This window comes from Lepidochelys kempii, chromosome 5 (assembly GCF_965140285.1).
Source record: "Lepidochelys kempii isolate rLepKem1 chromosome 5, rLepKem1.hap1, whole genome shotgun sequence".
NCBI classification, from domain to species: Eukaryota; Metazoa; Chordata; order Testudines; family Cheloniidae; genus Lepidochelys; species Lepidochelys kempii.
In genome coordinates this window covers 89,651,235-89,673,507 of record NC_136384.1, presented here as the reverse complement: position 1 = coordinate 89,673,507, position 22,273 = coordinate 89,651,235, and the positions used below count along the sequence as shown (strand labels likewise).

General features: G+C 44.4%; 1 protein-coding gene across 11 annotated transcripts in view; it reads right to left on the bottom strand.

Moving 5' to 3' along the window:
* FANCC (FA complementation group C) overlaps window positions 1-22,273 on the bottom strand; it is a 156,756-nt gene that overhangs the window by 55,329 nt on the left and 79,154 nt on the right. For 9 of the 11 annotated variants that reach the window (XM_073344975.2, XM_078852864.1, XM_073344973.2 and 6 more), the window contains 2 exons: window positions 19,001-19,165; window positions 10,457-10,613 (listed from right to left, as the gene is read on the bottom strand). In XM_073344975.2, coding sequence (XP_073201076.2) covers window positions 10,457-10,613; window positions 19,001-19,165 — 322 coding nt within the window. The remainder of the gene's footprint in view (window positions 1-10,456; window positions 10,614-19,000; window positions 19,166-22,273) is intronic. The other 2 variants (XM_078852865.1, XM_078852862.1) reach the window with 1 other exon arrangement.

Genomic DNA, 22,273 nt, shown 5'->3' with positions numbered 1-22,273 from the left:
ACAACCTGAATTTCAGCTGGAAAGCATAACATAGTTTTGATTCTGGGCCAGACTTTGGAAAGATGATGATGCCAGGAGAACGGCATACTTACAGAATGGCTTACAATCTCAAGAACAACATAAGTTTTAAGGGTCAGAACCTAAAGCCAACGATTAAGGTTTTCTTATGCCCTGCCTTTCAAAGGAGCACAACTACGTCCGCTTCCAAAAGTACTAACTAAAATCTGCACAGACATTACTATTGGCCCTGTATGTGCATGTAGTGAGGACTGTACAAAAACCCTGAAAGCTTAACACACCACCACATAGATATTACGAACACATATATACATACACACACATATATTATACACTTATGTACACTTCAACCCTCAAAAATGCAAGAGCTCCCAATTTCTGAGATGCCAAAGAATATTCATGTAGATTATTTCACTATATGCAATGTGTGTAACACTGATCTTTTGTTTTTATTGCTTCCTAGTAACTACAAAATTTCCAATACTAATTCCAGTTTCTTCCAAGAGATGTAAACTTAATTAACTGCACACCATATAAAATACAAGTTACTAGACCATCACACTCTAATTACAGCTGGAATCCAAATATAACAGTATTGGATATCAAGTTTCGTTCATATAAAGCACAGCAGTCTTCTATCTAGGTCCTGCAGATCTCTAAGGGCAGGTCTACACTACTGCTTAAGTTGATCTAACTTTCATCGCTCAGGGGTTGAAAAAGGCCCCCGCCATGAGCAACAGAAGTTTCACACTGTCTACACTGGTGCTAGGTCAGCGGCCAACATAGCTTCCGCTTCTCGCTGAGGTGGAATAATTATGTCAATGGGAGAGGGTTCTTCCATCAGCATAGTGCATCTTCACCAGATGCGCTACAGCTGTGCAGATGTAGCACTGTAGTGTAGACTGGCCCTAAGATATTTACCTACAGTTATGACACTGTGCTGAGATAATTCATTGTGATAAATGACTCAGATGATGCAGTTCTGAAGCAGTTTATTCACCTTACCTAATTTAGCCACATAACCAATTTTTTTCTGGTTGCTCTTTTGTTCTATATTGTTTTTATTGCAAATAGGAAAAAGAGACTAAATCAATCAGTAATTTTTGGCTCATCATTTTGTATTGTAATTGCCATAAACCATAAGGCACATAGAGGTCACATCCTGGAAATGTCATAATCAATCAAAAACACATACGCACGTACCTCTAAATAAATGTTCTAAATATATTTTAGATGGGATATATTCATCACATTGGCAGATCCAATGTTTCTACTTACTGTAATCTAAATAGCCTTTAAAATAGCATGTAATAAGGGAATTATTAGACCGACTGACCATTGCTCTGACCACATCATCCACCCCCCCTACCAGCTCCGGCTATCATGCTTCACTGCAAGAAGATCAAGCTTCCTGTCATCACCCTCTCAACTGTACCCTCATATCCCTCTTGCATACTCTGGTCTCTTAATGCATTTCCTCCTACCAACAAAGCAAGGCTTATCTGCCTATTTCTCAAATTCTCATCTTTGTGCCTTCATCCACACTACTCCTTTACACAGAATGCCCTCATCTTCTTCATCTCTGTGTGTCATTTGTCTTCTCAGAGTGCAAATTTTTGGGGGCAGGGGCTGAATTTTCAAGTATGTACAATAGACCTTGCCCAGCACAATATGGTCCCAATCCTGCTGTGGGGCTCTGTGTGTGAATGGAATATAAATATTAAATAAATAAATACAGAATATACCCAAGATTAAAACAGAGATTTTACTTTTTCTATACTGAACCAATGTTTTCTGTAAGCTATGTATAGCACCTATATATTATGGTGAATGATGGCTTTAGAAATATAGAGGGATGGATAGATGGATAAGACAGTTGTATTTTATAGATTATGGGGGAGAGATACTCCTGTGACCACTTTACAGGTGGAAAAGAGAGAGCTGAGAATGTATACAGGCACAGAACCTTCTGTAATTTTGAGTTCTGAAATGTTCAGATCCCTGATTGATGCATAAGCAGGGTCAATGCTAGCAATTATGTAGCTTGTCCGCATGGTACACAACACCTACAATGGGGATCTGCAGAGGCAATGAATAAGAAACAAACAGTTACCTACCTTTCTGTAATTGTTCTTCGAGATGGGTTGCACATGTCCATTCCCCTGTAGGTATGTGTGGGAGCCCCATGCACAGCTGTCAAAGATCTTTTTCCCCTCAGCAGTACCCATCAGGGCAGCTTGAGTGCCCTCTGCCATTGCATGACACTATGGGCAGGCATAAGAGGGCAGAGCCACCCCAATCCACCTCAGTTCCTCTTACTGGGACAGATTTTGATAGAGAGGGGAAAGAGAGTGGGTCCTGGAATGACATGTCCACACATCTCAAAGAACAGCTGTTAGAGACAGGTGGGCAGTTTCTTCTTCTTTGATTGCACGTCCATTCTGCTGGATGTGGGCTCAGAGTCTACAGGAACAGATTGGAAAACAACACATCCAACAGTGACATGGCTTCTGGACTGCTTGACTACAGCATAATGAGAAGCTAACACGTGCACTGATGACCAAGTTATCCAGAATAGGTAGTTGCGCTTGGAAAGCTACTGATGCTGCATATGCTCTAGTGAAATGGGCCAACACTCTAGCTGGTGGCATCACATTAGCCAACTGCCAACACAAACAAATGCACAAAGAAACCCAGGGTGAAAACCTCTGAATGGAAACTGGGTGTCCTTTCATTCTATCCACAACCGTGACAAACAACTGCGTTGAGGAATCATAGAATCATAGAATATCAGGGTTGGAAGGGACCCCAGAAGGTCATCTAGTCCAACCCCCTGCTTGAAGCAGGACCAATTCCCAGTTAAATCATCCCAGCTAGGGCTTTGTCAAGCCTGACCTTAAAAACCTCTAAGGAAGGAGATTCTACCACCTCCCTAGATAACGCATTCCAGTGTTTCACCACCCTCATAGTGAAAAAGTTTTTCCTAATATCCAATCTAAACCTTCCCCCCCGCCCTGCAACTTGAGACCATTACTCCTCGTTCTGTCATCTGCTACCACTGAGAACAGTCTAGAGCCATCCTCTTTGGAACCCCCTATCAAATCCCCCCTCATTCTTCTCTTCTGCAGACTAAACAATCCCAGCTCCACAGGAACCAAAGGACTTCATGGAAAAAAAGCTAAAGCTCTTCTAACACCTAATGAATGAAGTTTCTCCTTATCTCTATGAGTGTGAAGTTTCAGAAAGAAAGTCAGCAAATAAATTGCCTAGTTAATGTTAAAATTGGAGACCACCTTTATTAAGAACTTTGGGTGAGGGTGGAGGTAAACATTATCCTTACGGAAAACTGTATAGGGAGGCTCTGGTACCAGAGTTCTCAACTCACCCACTTTCTTCATAAAGGTAATCACAGTCAAAAAGTCCACATTTACAGAGAGGTAGAGAAAGGGAGCAAGTTGCAAGAGGTTCAGAAGTGGCCCCATTAATTTTGGGAACACCAAAATCAGATCCCATAGGGGAATAGGATCTTTCACCTAAGAGTATAATCTGTCCAAACCCTTTAGAAATCTGATGGTGATAGGGTTGGAAAAAAAGATCTATTATCTACCAAGGGGTGGAAAGCTGAGATAGCTCTATCAGAGTACCTCTGGAAGCTAACTGATAGACTTTGATGTTTTAGGTGTAAAAGACCACCCAATACATGACTGATAAGAGCTTATTTGGAGGGAACATTTTTGTCGGGACCGGATGAAAAAACATTTCTATTAGCCAGATAAGTACCTCTTCTTGAAGCTTTATACTATTCAGAAGTACTTTCTGTATGTTCTTAGAGCAAGCCCTTTCCAATGGTGTTAACCATGAAGCATCCACTCTGTCAAACGGAGTGCTTGTAGGCTGGGGTGAAGCAGATGCCAATGGCCCTGGGTAATCATGCATAGATCCAACGGGAGAGATAATGGAGGTCTGACTGACAAGATTGGCAGGGTTGAGTACCAGTGTTGCTGAGGCCATGCTGGTGCTATAAGTATGAGGTGAGCCCGGTCATTGACAAGACTCTGCGCAGTAATGGAATCAGAGGTAAGGCATATAAAAGTAATTCTTCCAGGATAGCAGGAATGTGTCTGTCAATGAACCTGGATTGTAAACATTACTGATGGCATTTTCCGTTGGCCTGTGTTGCAAATAGGTCCACCTGGGGTGTCCCTCACAGCTGGTACATGAATCTGGCCATGTCTGGAGACAGTGAACTCTGATGGTGATTAGGGAAGAACCTGCTCAGCTGATCTGTCAACAAATTCTGCACTCCTGGAAGGTAAGTAGCTCTGAAGTGAACCAAATTGGCTATGCAAAAGTCCCACAGGTGAATCACTTTCTGGCACAGCTGTGTCAAATGCATCCCTCCCTACATGGTTTCATAAAATATAGTTTCTGTGCTGTCTTATTACTAGCAGATTTTTTCCCCCTTGATATGCAAAAGGAAGGCTGAACAGACTAGATGAGCAGCTCACAACTCTGACATTTATGAGAGTCTCTTCAGTTCTTGGGAAGACCACAGACCTTGAGTCTACAGTGACCCATGTGTACCCCACAACCAAGGGTGATGCATCTGTGATTAAAGTGAGCACTGGTTGTAAGGGAACGACGAAAACCCTGTAACAGAGTCTTTGGTGGTTCCTCTCTCCCTCAGGGTGTGGGGAAACCTGACCACACCCAGCTATCAACTCTGGGTGATAGCAACACCAGCCCACTTTCCTACTATTCCCAAGGGGGGTTCTGCCCTTTGTAGGGCTCCTTAAGTCTCTCTGGCTGGGGGATCAAAATGGAAGTCACAAACTCTCCACGCTTTCAGGGAGACTCCCTGAGGTTCCAGAAAGCAGGGGTGGGGAAGGGGGGAGGGTATCTACAGTGCTGCCAACAATCCAGTCCCAAGATAATAGGTTTGAGGAAATCACTTTGTCTGGGTTTCTGTGGCAGGCTCAGCCTGTGTGTCTTACCATAGGTGGTCTGCTGTACTTTCCCCAGGGTCGGGATGAAAGTCTCCTGCCTAGGAGTTCCCTTTGCAACGTCAGGCATTACTCCTGCAGTCTGGTGCTTAGGGTAGTCTTGCTCCTTTCCCCCTGCTTACTGAAGTTTCTTCCTGTTTAAAGCCCTCCTCCCAATCATGCATGATTGACAGGACTGGATAGGTGGGGCTAGCCCAACCAGCAAAGCCTCTCTGCTCTCTTCCTCATACCTGGGGGCCTATACTCTGTCACAGACCTTCACCCAAACTTTCAGAGAGTGTATTCACCGGTTCAGAGATGACAAAACTAACACCAGTACTTGAGCTACTTAGGACATACATTGAAGCCAGCCAGCCTTGCAACTTCCTGAGGTGTAGTGTGGTGTGCTGCACTACACAGGTACATACTGCCGTGTGCCCCAGGAATCTGAGGCATCTGTGAACTGTGGTGAGAGGATTTGCTTTTAGCTCCAGAACTAACCCCCAGTGTTTCAAAGCTTGATTTTGGCAGAAAAGCCTTGGCCTTCGTAGAGTCTAAGACTGCTCCAATAAATTCAATTATCTGTAGTGGTTTCAGGATTGATTTGTCCCAATGAACTGGAAGCCCGGTGTATTGAATGCAGATAGGCTGATGGACAGAACAGTACTTGACCTTTCGACTTGCCTCTCACCAGCCAGTTTTCCAAATCTGGAAACAGATGGACACCTGATTTTCAAAGATACCCTACCACCATGGCCATGCACTTTGCGAAAACATGAGGAGCAGCTGACAGACTGAATGGAACCACTGTGAATTGGTAATGGGTTCCATTCGCCACGAATCTGAGAAATGTCCAGTGGTTGTGGCATATTGCCACATGGAAGTAAGCACCTGTTAAGTCGAGGGCACCATACCAGTCCTCTTATTTCAGGGAGGGAATCATGGAAGCGAAGGTGACCATATGAAATTTTATCTTCTTCAGGAATCTGTTTAATTCTCCTGTATACAAAATAGGCCTGAGACAATCTTTCGCTTTGGGAATAAGAAAGTAGAGGGAATAGAAGCTCTTCCCCTGAAGCACAAAAGGACTTCCTCTGTGGCTTCTGCTTCAAGGAGGGATTAGACTTCCTGCTGAAGGACAGTTTCATGAGAGTGGTTCCTGAAGAGACATGGAAGGAAGACAGAAATAAAACTGGAAGGAACATCCCAGATCAACCATGCTTAAGAACCACTTATCTGATGTTATGTGAGACCAAGTACTTAGGAAGCGAAATAAGCAACTGGAAAACAAAAAGGGTAGAAACAGACAGAACTGTGGGAACTGGTAAACTATCCTTATCAACCCATCAAAATGCCTGTTTGGACGAAGCGGCTGGATGAGATGAACCTGCTGATGCAGAAGAGGGTGGTGGTGGTGCTGACCTCCTTTTAACCTCTGCCTTTCTTTTTTGGTGGGTTCAGGGATCCCCATGCTTTCAGGGAGACTCTGAGGATCGCAGAACAAAGCCCTAATGTCTATAGGACTGCTGAGGACAATACTTCTTTCTTTTCATTGCCAGTGCATAGATTCCAGGCAATTTTAGCATTGTCCTGCGCTCTTTTAGGCTATGAAGTCTATTGTCTGTCTTGTCTGAAAATAAGGAAGGACTTTAGAATGGTAGATCTTGGATGGTCTGCTGAACCTCTGCAGGAAGACTGGAAGACTGCAGCCATCACTACTTTCTCATAGTTATACTAGATGCCATGGTGCGAGTTGCTGAACCTGCCACATCCAAGCTGTCCTGTAGAGCTGTTCTGGTCACCAGCTTGCCCTCCTCTACCATCATATTGAATTCCTGCTTGCAGTCATCCAGTAACCTGTCCTTAAATTTTATCATGTTCTCCCAGAGAGTATCATAGTGACTTCAGAGCACCTGTTGGTTTTCAATTCTGAGTTTCAGACTTAGAATAAAGTTTACAGGCAAACAAGTCCAGCCTTTGACTTTTTTCCTTTAGGAGTCAACACCTGGTACCATGCATCTTCCGCTCATTAGCTGCTGCCACTACTAAGGAGCCCAGGAGAGGACAAGAATACGGATGTTCAAACCCAGTAGAAGTGATGTAGAACTTCCCTTCTTCCCTTCCTCCCACAGCAAAATGGGCAGAGAGGGACTGCCAGAGTGCATTAACCAGCTCCAGAATGGCTTAATTAGTCACTAGAGCCACTCTGAAAGGTGCTGCCAAAGCCAGAATGTCCATCAACTTGTGAGATTTCTCGCAGACCTCTTCTGCCTGAATGTCCATAACAGAGACCACCATTCTCAGTAGACTTTGGTGAACCATGTAAACCTCTGATGCTGCTGAGTCGCTTACCACCTCCATAGCCTCATCTGATGGGGAGGAAGAGGTAGCGCCTGCACTGTGTCTTGCAGTGGGAGAACTTCCCAAGCGACTTCTAGCTACTCAGTACCAGACCCGGTCCCAGTCCTCGAAGAATGTTGCCTGTGGGGCCAATACTCTTGGTGCGCCCTCGAGGAAACCGACTGAGGCAGGTAAGAGGAAGCCCTAGCAGGAGGAGGGACACCCCATGGTGTCCAGAAAAGGACCTATCCTTGTCCAGGCCATTGCCCCTTCAGAGAATGACACTGCTGCGACTGCTGCAAGACATATGGCTCCCACGTCTCTGGCAGAGGATATGTGCCCTGCCTACATTGAGACACAAAAGACTGCACCTCTGAGTCTGAGGAAGATAACTCTCAGTCCTCTGATAACAGTGGAGCAGAGCCCCATTGGAACCAGAGATAGGTAGCCAGAGCTCAGGGATGGCAGTACAAGGATACCATAGTTGGCTTGCCTCTTGATTGCACCAGCTTCTGATGTAGTAATGGTACTGTATGCTCCTGAAGAGACAGAGTAGGAACCACTGGTACTGGTTGGAAACCTTCCTGCACAACCAGAGACACCAAGAGGTTAAGCAGTTCTCTCATGGCTGCATAAACCTCTGGTGTCATTGATGCTTGTCTTGATTCCTGACCCTGATGTCTTTCTATGGGTACGTCAGAGGTTGGACTCGAGAGACATGACACAGGTTCTAGGGTTGACTATCTTAGATGAGGAGTCCTCTAGGAAGCACTCTTCAGAGTCTTTCCCAGAGTCCTTGCCTCTAGCTGACTTCAGTACAGACGATCTTGCCAAACAGGGTACTAAGTCTCTCAAGGGCCAGTCTCTCTTTTTTTGGCACCAGAGATAGAGAGTGAGGTGCTGTAGACATCTCCAATGGAGCACTCCATATCAAAATGCAGTACTCAGAGTCCATTTAAAAAGCAAGGTCTCCAATGGTGGGCCATTAGGAGACACTTGAACCTGGCTGCTCTATCCTTCTTAGAACCAAGCGTGGATCTCTTACAGATGGACACTTGTCAGTAATGTTGGACTCCTCCAAGCATTTTAGACAGCTGGGGTGTGGGTCAATGACAGGCAGGACTTAAACCCCAGAAAGCAAGGCATTGTTCTGATACCAGACCCAGTACCAAAATTTGAATTTGATTTAAAAAAAAAAAAATAAATAAAAACTGAAGCTTAATATTAACACTTATCTATACTAGATTTTACCTAACTACTAACTTCTAAGAAAAAATTGGCTATATACAAGGAGCAAGGGAAGAACTTGCTATAGCAAGACTGAAAGCACTCCAACAACAATCACTGGGAGTAAGAAGCAACTGAGGGTGATCACTGCACCTTTTGTACCTGCAAGCAGCGGCAGGCAAGGGTTGCTCAAGCTGCCCCAACGAGTACCACTGAGGGAAAAAGATCAACAACTGTGCGTGAGGGGGCACACACACCTACAGTGGAATGGACATGTAAAAATACTCGAAGAGAGAAGAATTTTAAAATGTTAAAAGACACGATACCTCCAGGTGTGTGATTATAGTATCATATATGCCACATTTCAGAGTGTCCATGCCTCAGGTTCACTTTCATAATACAAGATATGTGCATATGACATACCTACACATCCTCAAATGTATTGCTTTCATAAAGGGGTTCTACTACTATTTCTTTGTTAATGGACGCCTTTAATCATGTCAAGTAACCAGGTGCCAAATCATTATAAATTTCTAAATACATTGGGTAGAATTGGTGCACTATATAATAGAATATTTCTAAAAAAAATCTAAACTGATTATAGGGTAACTGTAGGGAACCAGAGGGTAAAGAGCCACCCTTGCAGCCTCAGTGGGCAGGGCCAGGCCAAGGTTCCGCCAATCCCTGGAAGGGGAAGGGTGGGACAGGAAGTACAAAGGGCAGGGCCCTCTGCCCTGTGAGGAGAGCACCAGGGAAGGAGACAGACACAGGCTGCTTCCTCGTGATCCTGCTGCTGACCCAGGCGAAGCCCTGGTCAAGGAGGAGCCTGACGGGGAGGAAGGCCTGTGGCAACCAGGGCTGCCAGCCGCTGAATACCCAGAGGACCTGGAGGGGCCTGACGGCAGCCCAGGCCACCGTGAGTCCGATACCAAGGGGGAGCGGGAGTGGCCCACAGCGGAATACCTGGAGGAGATGGAGGAACCGGAGCGACCCGCCTGAGAGACTGGGTAGGAAGTAGCCCAGGGGCCAAACTATACTGTGGGGTGGGTGTGTTTGGCCAGCGGGCATGGACAGCCCCGCTGACCCAGCGGCAGGACTTCCGCCTCCCGCCACTGCCAGGGCCCTGGGCTGGAACGCAGTGGAGTTGGGTGGGCCTGCGTTCCCCTACCCTGGTGCCCCCCTGCCTGAGGGGCACGCTACTGACTCCAACCAGCGCCTCCCTGCCTGAGGGGCGCACTACTGACTTCGGCCGGCACACCTTCCCCGCTAATTCCCCAACGCCTGGAAGGTGTGGCTGAGGCCTGCCACGGAGACCATAGCTCTCCATCGCCCCTAGGGGCTCGGAGGACCGACCGACACCTGTCACAGTAACAAATGTTTTAAATTAATAATTTTGCTCATGATTTTTCATGAAAACACAAGTAAATGAGTATTCCCACAATGCATTAATCCATAAGGACATAGTTTAGCAATTTAAACATTGCCTTTTAAATACTTTAACTACATGGAGCCCTAGATACAAATCCAGATAGACTTGAATCTGTCCCCAGAAGGGAAATTTTTCTATAATTCCAAAGGGAGAAGTGGGTACTCGGCACCTCTGACAATCAGGGCCTGTTTCTGTTCATCTTCTTATGATCTATGGATGAAGCTTTTGATGCCAAGGCATCATGTTCTGTGAAGTTTTTAATTTTAACATATTTTATTAGAGTAGGAATTTGTCATGGTGTTCTGCACAAAAATTTCTCCTCTTTCCACTACTGTTATGTAGCTACATGACAGCTACTCTCCCCCATGGAAGTTGCTGGATTTCGATGATGCTGTATATGAGAGAAGTATTTGGTGATCCCTCAGCAGAAAAGATGTAATGCATTAATTGTGGTACATACCAGAAATGAATCTTTTATGATACTCACTACATGTTCCAGTGAGCTTGTTTGAGTGGAAATCAACCTTTCAAAAAGATGCAGTGTTGCTTTTTCAAGGCTAGGCAGATGACGAAGCCACAAGCTTAGGATAGCTGATTCAGAGAGGGCAATCTTCTTCCTGAGTTAATGGGAAAATATTGTTTTCTACAAACTGAGCCATGAAGTGAATAAATATTTAAAAGATTGCATATCAATGCAAAATTATCAATCCACATATACATACTTATGCACTGTCTCCTAAAATTGTATATCTAATTATTACCTACCTTTTACAGATGGGAAAACTGAGATACTAGCCCCTGGTCTACACTACGGGGTTAGATCGAATTTAGCTGCGTTAGGTCGATTTAAAAATGACTGCGTCCACACAACCAACCCCATTCCGTCGACCTAAAAGGCTCTTAAAATTGAATTCTGTACTCCTCCCTGACGAGGGGCGTAGCACTAAAATCGACCTTGCTGGGTCGAATTTGGGGTAGTGCGGATGCAAATCGACAGCATTGGCCTCTGGGATGCTATCCCAGAGTGCTCCATTATGACTGCTCTGGACAACACTTTCAACTCCGATGCACTAGCCAGGTACACAGGAAAAGCCCCGGGAACTTTTTGAATTTCATTTCCTGTTTGGTCAGTGTGGCGAACTCAGCAGCACAGGTGACCACGCAGTCCCCCCAGAATCGCAAACAAGCTCCAGCATGGACCAAAAGGGAGACATTGGATCTAATTGCTGTAGGGGGAGAAGCATCTGTGCAGGCCGAACTCCAATCAAAAAGAAGAAATGCAAATATATATGCCAAAATCTCACAGGGCATGTTGGAGAGAGGCTACAACAGGGACACACAGCAGTGCCGCATGGAAGTTAAGGACTCAGGCAAGCCTACCAAAAGACAAAGTAGGCAAACAGTCGCTCCGGGTCAGAGCCCCATACATGCCGCTTCTGTGATCAGGTGCATGGCATTCTAGGGGGGACCCTACCACTATCCGACTACTGTCTGTGGACACCTGCAAGGGGGGAGTCTCACGCCACAGGGAAGAGGATTTTGTGGACGAGGAGGAGGAGAATGCACAGCAGGCAAGCGGTGAATCCTTTCTCCCTGGCAGCCAGGACCTTTTCATCACCCTGGAGCCAATACCCTCCCAAGTCGGGATCCCCAACCCTGAAGCCGGAGAAGGCACCTCTGGTGAGTGCACATTTGTAACTACAGCACAGGGTTTAAAAGCAATAGTGTTCAATGTTTGATTAGCCCTGAAGAATTGGGATGCATTCACGGCCAGTACAGCTACTGGAAAAGTCTGTTCACATGTCAGGGGATGGAGCGGAAATCCTCCAGGGACATCTCCTTGAAGCTCTCCTGGAGCTGAAAGCCATGAAAGCCTTTTGCAGACGGTTTCTGGGGAGGGCTGCCTTATTTCATCCTCCACGGTAGGACATTTTATCACGCCAAGCCAGTAGCAAGTATTCTGGAATCATTGCAGCACAAAAGCATGGCAGCGAATGGTCCTGGCTTTTGGTCGCATTCAAGCAACATTCGGTCAATATCTTTCTGTGTTAGCCTCAGAGTGACACCATTCATAGTCACCTGGTTGAAATAGGGGAATTTTTGTAAGGGAACAGTAAACGGACCCCATTCATGCTGGGCTGTTTGCGCTTGGCTAAAAGGGATCAACCCAGAAAACAGCCATGCGGCGGGTGGGGGGGGGGGGGGGGGAGGAGTGAAGGAATCATCCCAGAGAATAGCCACACGGCGGGGAGAGGGGAGAAGGTATCATCCCAGAGACTAGCCACGTGGAGGGGTGGGAGGAGGTGTGTGTGCTGCACATCTACCCGAAAACCACAGCCCCTCCTTTTAAATGTGAAACCCAACCAGCATTGCTTGCTATGGGAAAGGATGGTGTTGCAGTTTGAAACCATTCCCACATGTTATGAAGGCATAAGAAGCCAACCCTGTGTAACAAAAGGCTTACCATGGCTGCCTGGAAACCGAATTCTGTTGCCCAGCCGTTTGTGATGTGTCACCCTACCGGCAGGCGTTCAATATAAAAGGCAAAACACGATCTTGTACCTAAAGCACATGTGCTGTCTGCTGTGAATTGCTTGATTCACTGTGAGTCTCCCTTTTGTTCTCAGAAATGTATCATCTTAAAATTTTACTCTCCCTTTTTATCTCCCCCCAGGTGCAAACGTTTCTACGCTCCCCCTATTATCTCTGTCCCTGCGGTTATTGCAGATTAGAAGGCGAAAAAAATGCACTCGCGAGGACATGTTTGCCGAGCTCATGCAGTCCTCCTGCACGGATAGGGCACAGCTTATTGCATGGAGGCGTGCAGTGGCAGAGGCCAGGAAAGAATCAAGTGAGCGCGAAGAGTGGAGGCAGGACGCAATGCTGAGGCTAATGGGGGAGCAAACGGACATGATGAAGCATCCGTTGGAGCTGCAGGAAAGCCAACAAGAGCACAGACCCTCCCTGCATCCACTCTATAACCGCATGCCTTTCTCCCCAAGTTCCATATCTGCCTCACCCAGATGCCCAAGAACGCGGGGGGGAGACTCCAGGCAGGCAGCCAGCCACTCCACTCCACTCCAGAGGATGGCCCAAGCAACAGAAGGCTGTCATTCAAACAGTTTGATTGTTCGTGTGACTACAATAAACAATGTGGCCTTGTCCTTCCCTCCTCTCCCACCCCACCCGGGCTACTTTGTCTGATCTAATTTTTAGTGTAGACATACCCTAAGAGATTAAGTGATTTCTCCCAAAGCCAAACAGCAGGTAAGTAGGAGTGCAGGAATTAGAACTAAGCCGCCACTGGCTCTTTAGTCCTCTATTCATGCTGCTTCTTAAAATGTGACTACAGGCTTAACAGAAAAGTTGAGAATTTATACTGTCTAATAGGAATTGCCTATCAACTGATTTATAGAAGTTCAGTTAAGTGAACCTCACAGCATATCTTGCAAGTCAACAAATCCATGCTCTGTCAGCTCATGAAAAGACTAGCTTTCTACTATAAGTCAGCTAAAATACGTTATTATATAATTAGAAAATAAGATACCAAGAAAGCATAGGTTTGCAGTGGGACAACACCATAACGTGGGAATACTATGCATGAGGCAAAAAGCAGAGCACAGCAACCACCCAAGAAGAGGAAACATCCCACCACAACACACACTGGAATATGTTTACAGCTATTATAAAACTGGCATTAGGTTAGTTTCAGATTAAAATTTTTAATACAACAAAAATTGCATATCTTAATGTAACACCCAATTATGCAGAATTAAACAGAACTAAGGTTAGGATCTGTCCTCTGGTGTCCATGCCTTATCATGGGACAGTTTGTGTGCTCTAACGATCCCCAGAGTCTGTGTTGGTGGGGGCTTTTTGCTCCTGGTAGGTTCTACCAGGCTTGGCTGGTCTGTGAGGGAGGGGCCAGACAAAACATATACCCTGGTCCTCCAGGTTGGGGGTTAGGCACAGGGCTAACAACCTTGTCCCGTAAAAAACAAAATGTTACGGAAACAGCAACAGAGAAATCTACCATCACTGTGTGTGATGGCCTTCAGGAGTCAATGACCCATATGACTGCCAGTGGTGAAAGCCAAAAGGAAGCCACTGGCATGAAGACTGAAGTGCTCAACACCAAGACAAAAACCAAGGGTTTTTGGAACATACGGACAATGTATGAAACAGGGAAGCTAGCTCAGATCACAGCAGAGATGAGACGCTACAGCTCACACATGCTGGGTGTCAAAGAGAGCAGATGGATGGGATCAGGAAGACTAACAACAGCCTTGGGAGAAACTTTGCTGTTTTCTGGAAGGGATGATGGACAACACCATGAGGGTGTTGCCATCCTTTTGAAGAAGGGAGTGGAGCATTCCCTGCTTTAATGGAAATCCATCAGCAGCAGACTTATGAGATCCAGACTGAAAGGGAAATATAATAATATCATCCTGATTCAGTGCTCTGCCCTGACAAATGACAGTGATGAAGAAGTAAAGGACAAATTCTACTTTTAACTCCGCCTGTAGTGTGAGAGAGTACCACACCACAACCTAACTATTGTCATGGGAGACCTGAATGCCAAGGTCAGTAAGGACAACACAAACAACAACAGAGCAATGGGAAGACATGGGTGTGGCACCATGAATGAAAATGGAGAAAGGCTTGTTGATTTTTGTAATATGAATGACCTAGTCATTGGTGGAACCCTATTTGAACATCGGGAAATTCACAAGCTGACATGGTGTTCTCCAAATGACAGAGATAAGAACCAGACTGACTATGATCAATGGCAAATGGCGACGCTCACTGATAGATGTGAAAGTGAGAAGGGGTGTAGATGTTGGTAGCAACCACCACCTTGTGACAGCCTCCATCAAGCTAAAACTGAGAAGTGTGGGTCCACCAAACAAGGGACAGACATTATGATATTGACAAGCTGAAGTCCCTTGAAATACAGAAAGCCTTTGTTCTGCAGTTAAAGAACAGGTTTCAAGCACTTGCAGACCTTGATGAAGAGGAGGGGAATGCAGGATTCTGATAGTGGTTGAAAACTTGTATAATTTCTGTTCACAACTGTTGTCTACATAGCTGCTTCACATAAGATTTTACATCTCCAGATAGAGGAAAACAGCAAAAATAATTAACACATGTGCAGTACTTTACATTTTCAAAATACTGTTTAACCATTAAATTAGTGTGTATATATTATATGCACTGTACTACAACGTCTTGGCTCAGCAGGGTGAATTAAGAAGAGTGTCAGATTAGATTAACATTAATTTTATATTTTTGTGGTTTGATATGTATTATTATTTCAAGCTTTCTTTCTGATTTTAAATCAGAAAGTGACAAGTGAAAAATGGACACTTCTTTGTATTTTTGAAAAAGGATAAATGCAAAGTCCACACAGAGAAACTTTAACTCATAGGCAGGAAAATATTTCTTATACTGGGAGCAAACTGTCCTCTCTGTCCTTGTGCCAGAGGAACTTGGGCATGCTTCACAGGGGCCACCACTGTGTTCTCTGGTAGGTTACTAGTCATACTACTTTTCTAGCATTTACTAATAACTAATTAAAGGGGCAGTCTTCTTGGATATCCAGAAAGAAGCCAAGTAAGGCTCATAACTTGAGGTCAGAGGCTGTAAAGGGCAGACAGACAGAGGTGAAGAATAGGGAGATAAATAATGAAAGGTGACTGAAGTAGAAAAATGTAATTAAGTCCCTCTGAAGGTTACAAGAACCTCAATAGAAGACCAAGAGCCCACCATACAAAGAATAATGAGCTCAACACATCTATGCATAGGAATACCCTCACAAGTACTTTCAGAGGCCCTCAATGAATAAAGTGGCCAACAACAATACAAACTGAATTCCTTTAGCTTGTTGTGATAAACAATCACTGGAAAAGGTAAAACACAGGTCAGAGTATTAGATTCAGAAAAATCCTCTGTGATCACAGAAAAAGCCTCTATCACCACAGAAAATGTTCAGACTCACATTAAGGAGCGACAAAAATATTTGTAATTATTTATTGCCTGTTGACTCAAGTGATATTGACTCAGTTTGGACAGTCTATCCTAGGGCAGTTGTCCTAGGAAAGCTTCCAGAATTTTTACCACTACTTGTGGAAAGTGCTGATCTGAAGCCACAGGAAACAGACAAGTCAAAGTCAACCCATTCCTTTTGGATTTTCAGATAAAGTTTCACTAAAACGAAGAGACTTCATTAGTTTCTGATGGAGTATTTATCTAGTAGCACATGTACAACGATAAATTAAAAATTGCTGCCCTGATATCATCTACCAATGCAATGTTTTATTTTGCTGTTACTAGAGCCGTTGGGGGGGAAACACTGATTTCTGGTCTTCTTCAGCAATCTCATCTGAACTTCGCAGACATAATGATGATGGGCTCCAGAAGAACTAGTGTCCAGCCCTCCTTAGCTAAAATTATTTTTGGGGCCAGCTTAGGGACTTTGAAGAGATGGGAGAAAGGTGGATGAATGGGGGAGAAAAGGTTCCCAGAGGATCATTTAAATATGAGGAATTCACTGTTTCCAAAAATGTCTTTTTAAAGCTATATAGCTGCCGAAAGCAGGAATTTCAGAGGAAGGGGGTTTTTGTTTTTTTTTTTGTTGGCTTTAAAAAAAAAAAACACAAACACAAAAACCTCAGTCTGAGGATTAGTTCAGAAAACATGATATCTAGAGTAACAGCCACATTTTCTTCTACTGACTATTATGGTAGATCGTGCCAAACTATCTCAACCTTAGAATATGGACACAGTTTAATACAGACACACAGTATGAGGACAGGTGAGCAAAAAGTTTCAAATTTATGAGATGGACTCCAGCAAAGACTTCTGTGCATTGTGAAGGAAACACCCTTTTCACTCCAGAAAACCTAGGTGAAGGATATTGTAATCATTCTTATGTCTAGAACTTCATATTTTAGTTGATAGAATCTCTGTTTCACTGAATGACCCTCTTGCTTAAGCTACTGCCCAGTCCACACTCTTAGAGGATCCACCTACCATATGAACATACATCACATATATGTTGTTTTAACATATAAATTATAAGGACTCTTATTTGGGGTCACAAAGACAGCCCTCTCTCCACTCAAAAATTTTATCAGAGGAATGATCCAAGATATCTGGTCTCTTGAGATGCTGAAAGGAGAAAGAGCTATAAGGCAGGGTTGTGATGAGCAGCAGTTGCCCCTGCAAGACATTGTGATGATTAGAGGAATGTTCGGGATGTGAAGATTCAAGTGTTCTAGGTAGGAGTATACTCTTCTTCAGTGGTGTATGCAAAAGGTGATCAAATACAAGTTATGTTTAAATCTTTAGAAATAAGGCCCAGGGATTTCATCCCAACTATGTGGTTTAATGAAGTGGGTGAAGTATTCAAGGCCTTATGTGGTCATTGTGAAAGCCCAAACTCAAAAGTTAAATCACTAGGTCTCAGAGATTCTATTCCATTCTATACAGGTTCTATCATCCTCATCACCAAAGTATCTTAGTGCCTTCAAGGACTGCACTGAATGACATGACTAATATCAGTCACACAGGAGTGCCGAACAGGGTCCAAGGCCCTCCCACTTTTGAAAGTGGATGGGGAGCCTGGAGGGAGGAGCTACAGGCCAAGGGCTGCTCTTGGGTCCCCCCCACCCTGGGAAGGTGGAGGCCTGGCTCCAGCTTCTGCCTTGGCCAGAATGCAGGGCCCTGGGCGGGGGCGGAAAGGGAAGAGGAGGACAGGGGCTGGGCCTTGTGCCCCCCACACACACACTTTTAAGAAGAATCTGTCACCCCTGGTCCAAGGAGAGAAGTGTGAAACTTTTGTTAGGGTGTTTTTGTTTATTTCTTTGCTTGCTTGCTTACTTAGGTAGATTTTAAATACCTACTCATTACAATATATTTGTATTAGAGAAGGTGAGATTGAAGGAGGATGCCAATGGAAGTTGGTGAGGTTTGTGCTGGTCTTTATCATAGAATATTAGGGTTGAAAGAGATGTCAGGAGGTCATCTAGTCCAATCCCCTGCTCAAAGCAGGACCAACACCAACTAAATCATCCCAGCCAAGGCTTTGTCAAACCTCTAAGGATGGAGATTCCATCACCTCCCTAGGTAACCCATTCCAGTGCTTCACCACCCTCCTAGTGAAACAGTGTTTCCTAATATCCAACCTAGACCTCCCCGACTGCAACTTGAGACCATTTCTTCTTGTTCTGTCATCTGCCACCACTGAAAACAGCCTAGCTCCATCCTCTTTGGAACCCCCCTTCAGGTAGTTGAAGGCTTCTATCAAATCCCCCCTCATTCTTCTCTTCTGCAGACTAAATAACCCGTTTCCTCAGCCTCTCCTTGTAAGTCATGTGCCCCAGCCCCCTAATCATTTTCATTGCCCTCCACTGGACTCTCTCCAGTTTTAATCTATGAGCTAATCTCATCCAAGCACTGGACCACCTTGGAGGCAGAGTTATAAGCAAATCTACATATCGTTAACTGTATTCAAGTGCCTAGTTAAAAATAATCTGCTGGGAGACAGAAGACTTGAACACAAGGAGAACCAAGTTCTCAATAGAAATACGAGAACGAACTGTCAGGCAACACAAAGACAAGAATATAACCAATATTTTTTGGTATGCAAGGACACAAAATTAAATCTGGATCTCTAATAGCAGAAGTTAGGAAGGATCCAGTATATTTATGGCAAAGAGGTACAAAATCTCAGTGAAAGGCAAAATCCAAAAACACAATTACAGTGACACTGTCTAACATATCATAGGGAAAGTAAAATTGAAACAGCACATCAGCAGTCTAGAACCCTTGTTTTCGTTCCAACTTTAGGTCTGCTATTCAGGTAAAAAGAAAATATTCTGTTACAATACAGTAGACATTCAATGCATCCAACATGCAAATTCACCTAATAGTAATTCCAACTGAACAGAGTTAATATTCTTTTTGATGAGGAGGCATAATCTGTATATTCTATGTTACTTACTTTAAAAATGTCTCATTCACAGCTTCTAAAAACTCTGAGCTGAGAACCTCTTGTGATCCACCTCCATGATAGGTAAGGAGCGCTTCCAGTAGAGGAGTTACATCAGGCAAAGTGATAAGAGGGACGCAGAAAAGGGACACTACAGTTACATGATCATCTGAAACTCTGGAGAAATAAAAAAGGTTTCTTATTTTAGGGAAAGAAAACACTCAAAAGTCTTAACTTCTAAAGTTAAGAAAACAATTATTTATTGTAGCAAATGCTGAAGTATTCTCAAATGGAATACTTCAAAACAATCAGAATTTCTGTATGTTGGCACTGAAAACTATGGTAAACATATTGCAGTAGGGACCTCAAACAATTCTAAAGTGCTGGTGGGTGTTCAATAACTACATATGCCTTGCTAGCAATGAATATTTTGCCTTTCCCAGTTTGATAAAGAGCAAAGCAGTCCCTCAGAGGAAGATTACAGTTTCACAGCTCCCACATGGGTATCTTAAGTTCTCACAGGAGACAACCAAGCTGGCTTTGAGATCTCTATGGTTTCCTTGGCTTTTCTCATTCCAGCAGGAATTACTCCAGTGCATACCACAGTATAAATCCTGCTACCTTCAAGTGCTCAGGCATAAAATACGAGGATTTGTCTTAAAGATCTACAACTGAAGGGATGTATAGCATAGTATTTGTATAGCATTAGTACAGCATAGCATAGTAATTGACCCTGCCTAACAAGATTGCACTTTTGGAAAAGATTAATGATGGTGCAATCTAAATAGTACTAAGGTGGAGGATAATTTAATATTTAAAGCCAAATTTTAAAAAGATTGACTTTTTCACATATGGATGAGGGTGTTAACTGGGCAGCCAAAATAAGCAATTACATATGCAAAAGTAGGTATTTCCCAGTTTATGTACAAAATTACTTGTTATTACCTGTAGCGGGGTGGCTGCTTCACCCCCATGAAAGAGTGGGCCAGGGCAGGCCAGTGCAGCTGCGCAGTCTGGCAGCCAATAGGGAAGGGCCTGTCCGGAGTCAGTCAGAACTGAGCTTTAGGTGGCCAATCAGGGCCAGGCTCAGCCCTATATAAAGGCTGCCCAGGAAGAGAGCAGTCAGTCTGTCCCAGACCTTCATGGGAGAAGGTCTGTCTCCTGAGCAGGAAACCAGCACCTAGGACAGCGTGGTGCTGGACAGGCTTGGGGAAGCAGAGGAGAGCTCTAGCCTGATACCTGCCAGACTGCTTGGTCTGAGTAGAAGGGCTTAGAGGGTTCAATGGTGTCAGAGGGGAAGTGACCCAGGGAAGACTGAAAGGAAGGGGAGAGAAGGAGGGCAGGGAGGCTGACGTTAGAGGGTCCTTGGGTTGGGACCCAGAGTAGTGGGTGGGCCTGGGTCCCCACCCTCTTTTCCCCCTTGTGCCACACCAGGCCGTGGAGAGGTAGCTGAATCAGGCTGCAATCTGCCCCCAGACATAAGAGGGGCTAGACTTGGGGGTTGTGGCAGGTCACTGAGGCTGGTGCAAAGACTCTTGATTAAAGCCCTGCACCCAGAAAGGGTGAGTGTGGACTTGGGGGCACTGCTGGAGGGCAGTGTCCTGAAGAGGATGCTGCAAGTTGGGAGCAACACGGGTTGAGAAGCCAACTGAGGGAGAGAGATGGATGGGACACCACCGGCAGAGGGCGCTCTGCATAAATTGAGCTAATTCCCTGACCGAACAGCAGGAGGTGCTGCAGTGGTGAGTCCCAACCCCGTCACGTTACCCATGCATCTGAACTTCAGAAGTAAAATTTAACCAGCTATATTTTGAAAATGTGGCTGTTCTTTTGACCAGAAACATCCCTCAAGTCTCCTGGAAAAAGGGTACTGATGGATTAAAACTACAGTTATTTACAGTGTCCTATTCAGCAATAAGAACTGAACATATTGCGATTTGTTGACAGACCTTCTGATGTCTACAGTGGGGAAATGCTACATGATATATTTTCAAAGTTTCCTAAATTTTTGACTTAATATTTCCAGTTTAAAAATGAATATGGAAATAGGTATAGACATTCAGGCTCTGGCTGCAGCCTGGGCTCTAGGACCCTGTAAGATGGAAGGGTCCCAGAGCTGCACCTGATCCTGTACGTCTACACCTCAATTAAACAGCTCCTAAACCAAAGCCCCATGATCCTGAATCAGCTGGCACAGGCCAGCCACATGAGTCTAACTACAGTTTAGACATACCCTTGGACATCTCTCCCTGAACCTTAGAGTGTGTGTGAGAGAGATACATGGGGCAGAATCAGACAAGGGAGTCCACGGTAGTCTAGCTCTTTGCAGGAAAGCCAAGGGTGTGGGTAGGCTGCCCCAGAGCTAATGCAAAGACGCCAGGTTTCTGTGCAGACTCCCCTCCTGTTTCCTGGCCTCCTATTGCAGGTTTATCTAGGACTGGACAATCAGATCCTTAACTACTCTGCTGACAATGCACAAGAAGGAATATAATCCTGCTCGCTCTCCCACCGCAATATAAACCCTGTAGTATTAGCACAAGTAGTAAAAATCTGTTTTGTTACTGAAGTGAGCACCTATGACAGACTATACACAGTGTGTACCTCTGAGTAAAATGGAGCCATTTTCACAAAGGCTTTTCAAGTAACAACCACACTTTAATTGAATACATATGGTATGTATCCCTCTGTTTTATTTTTGCTTTAATTTTTACTGACAAACTTTGATTCAGATGTAATCAAAGGTTCTGTTGGTGTATTCTGAAAATATTTTTAAATGTTTATTAAAAGGTTAGTCTTCATTTCAAAAAGCCCACAGTACCAGGTATACTAAGGAGGGATGGACACATTCAAAGTGGTGAGGAAATCAAGAACTAAGCAAATACAATTGTTTTTACCAAAGAGACTGCTGCTCAGTCACCTCAAACAGCACTTCTATCACCCAATTCCATGTATTTAAACAGTGAATCTACTTGCGTTGAGCAGTAGTTACTCACATGGGTAATCTCAATGGTACTACTGAGAGAGTCAGGACTCCTCAGCATGAGTAAGGACTACAAATTTGAACTCTTGCTAACTGTGCACTAATGGTGACATCTGCCCTTCTGACATCACATAAGCATACAATAATACCTGCACTGTTCACTGATATGAACAAGGAATGGAAATACATAATTGGCTAAGAGGGGCATGTAAGAGCACTGCAGACATGCTACCCTATACCCCAAGGCTGTGATTATCTGGTAAAATGTTTTCTGTGATGTTCCACTTAACTAGCTTGTCCATTAC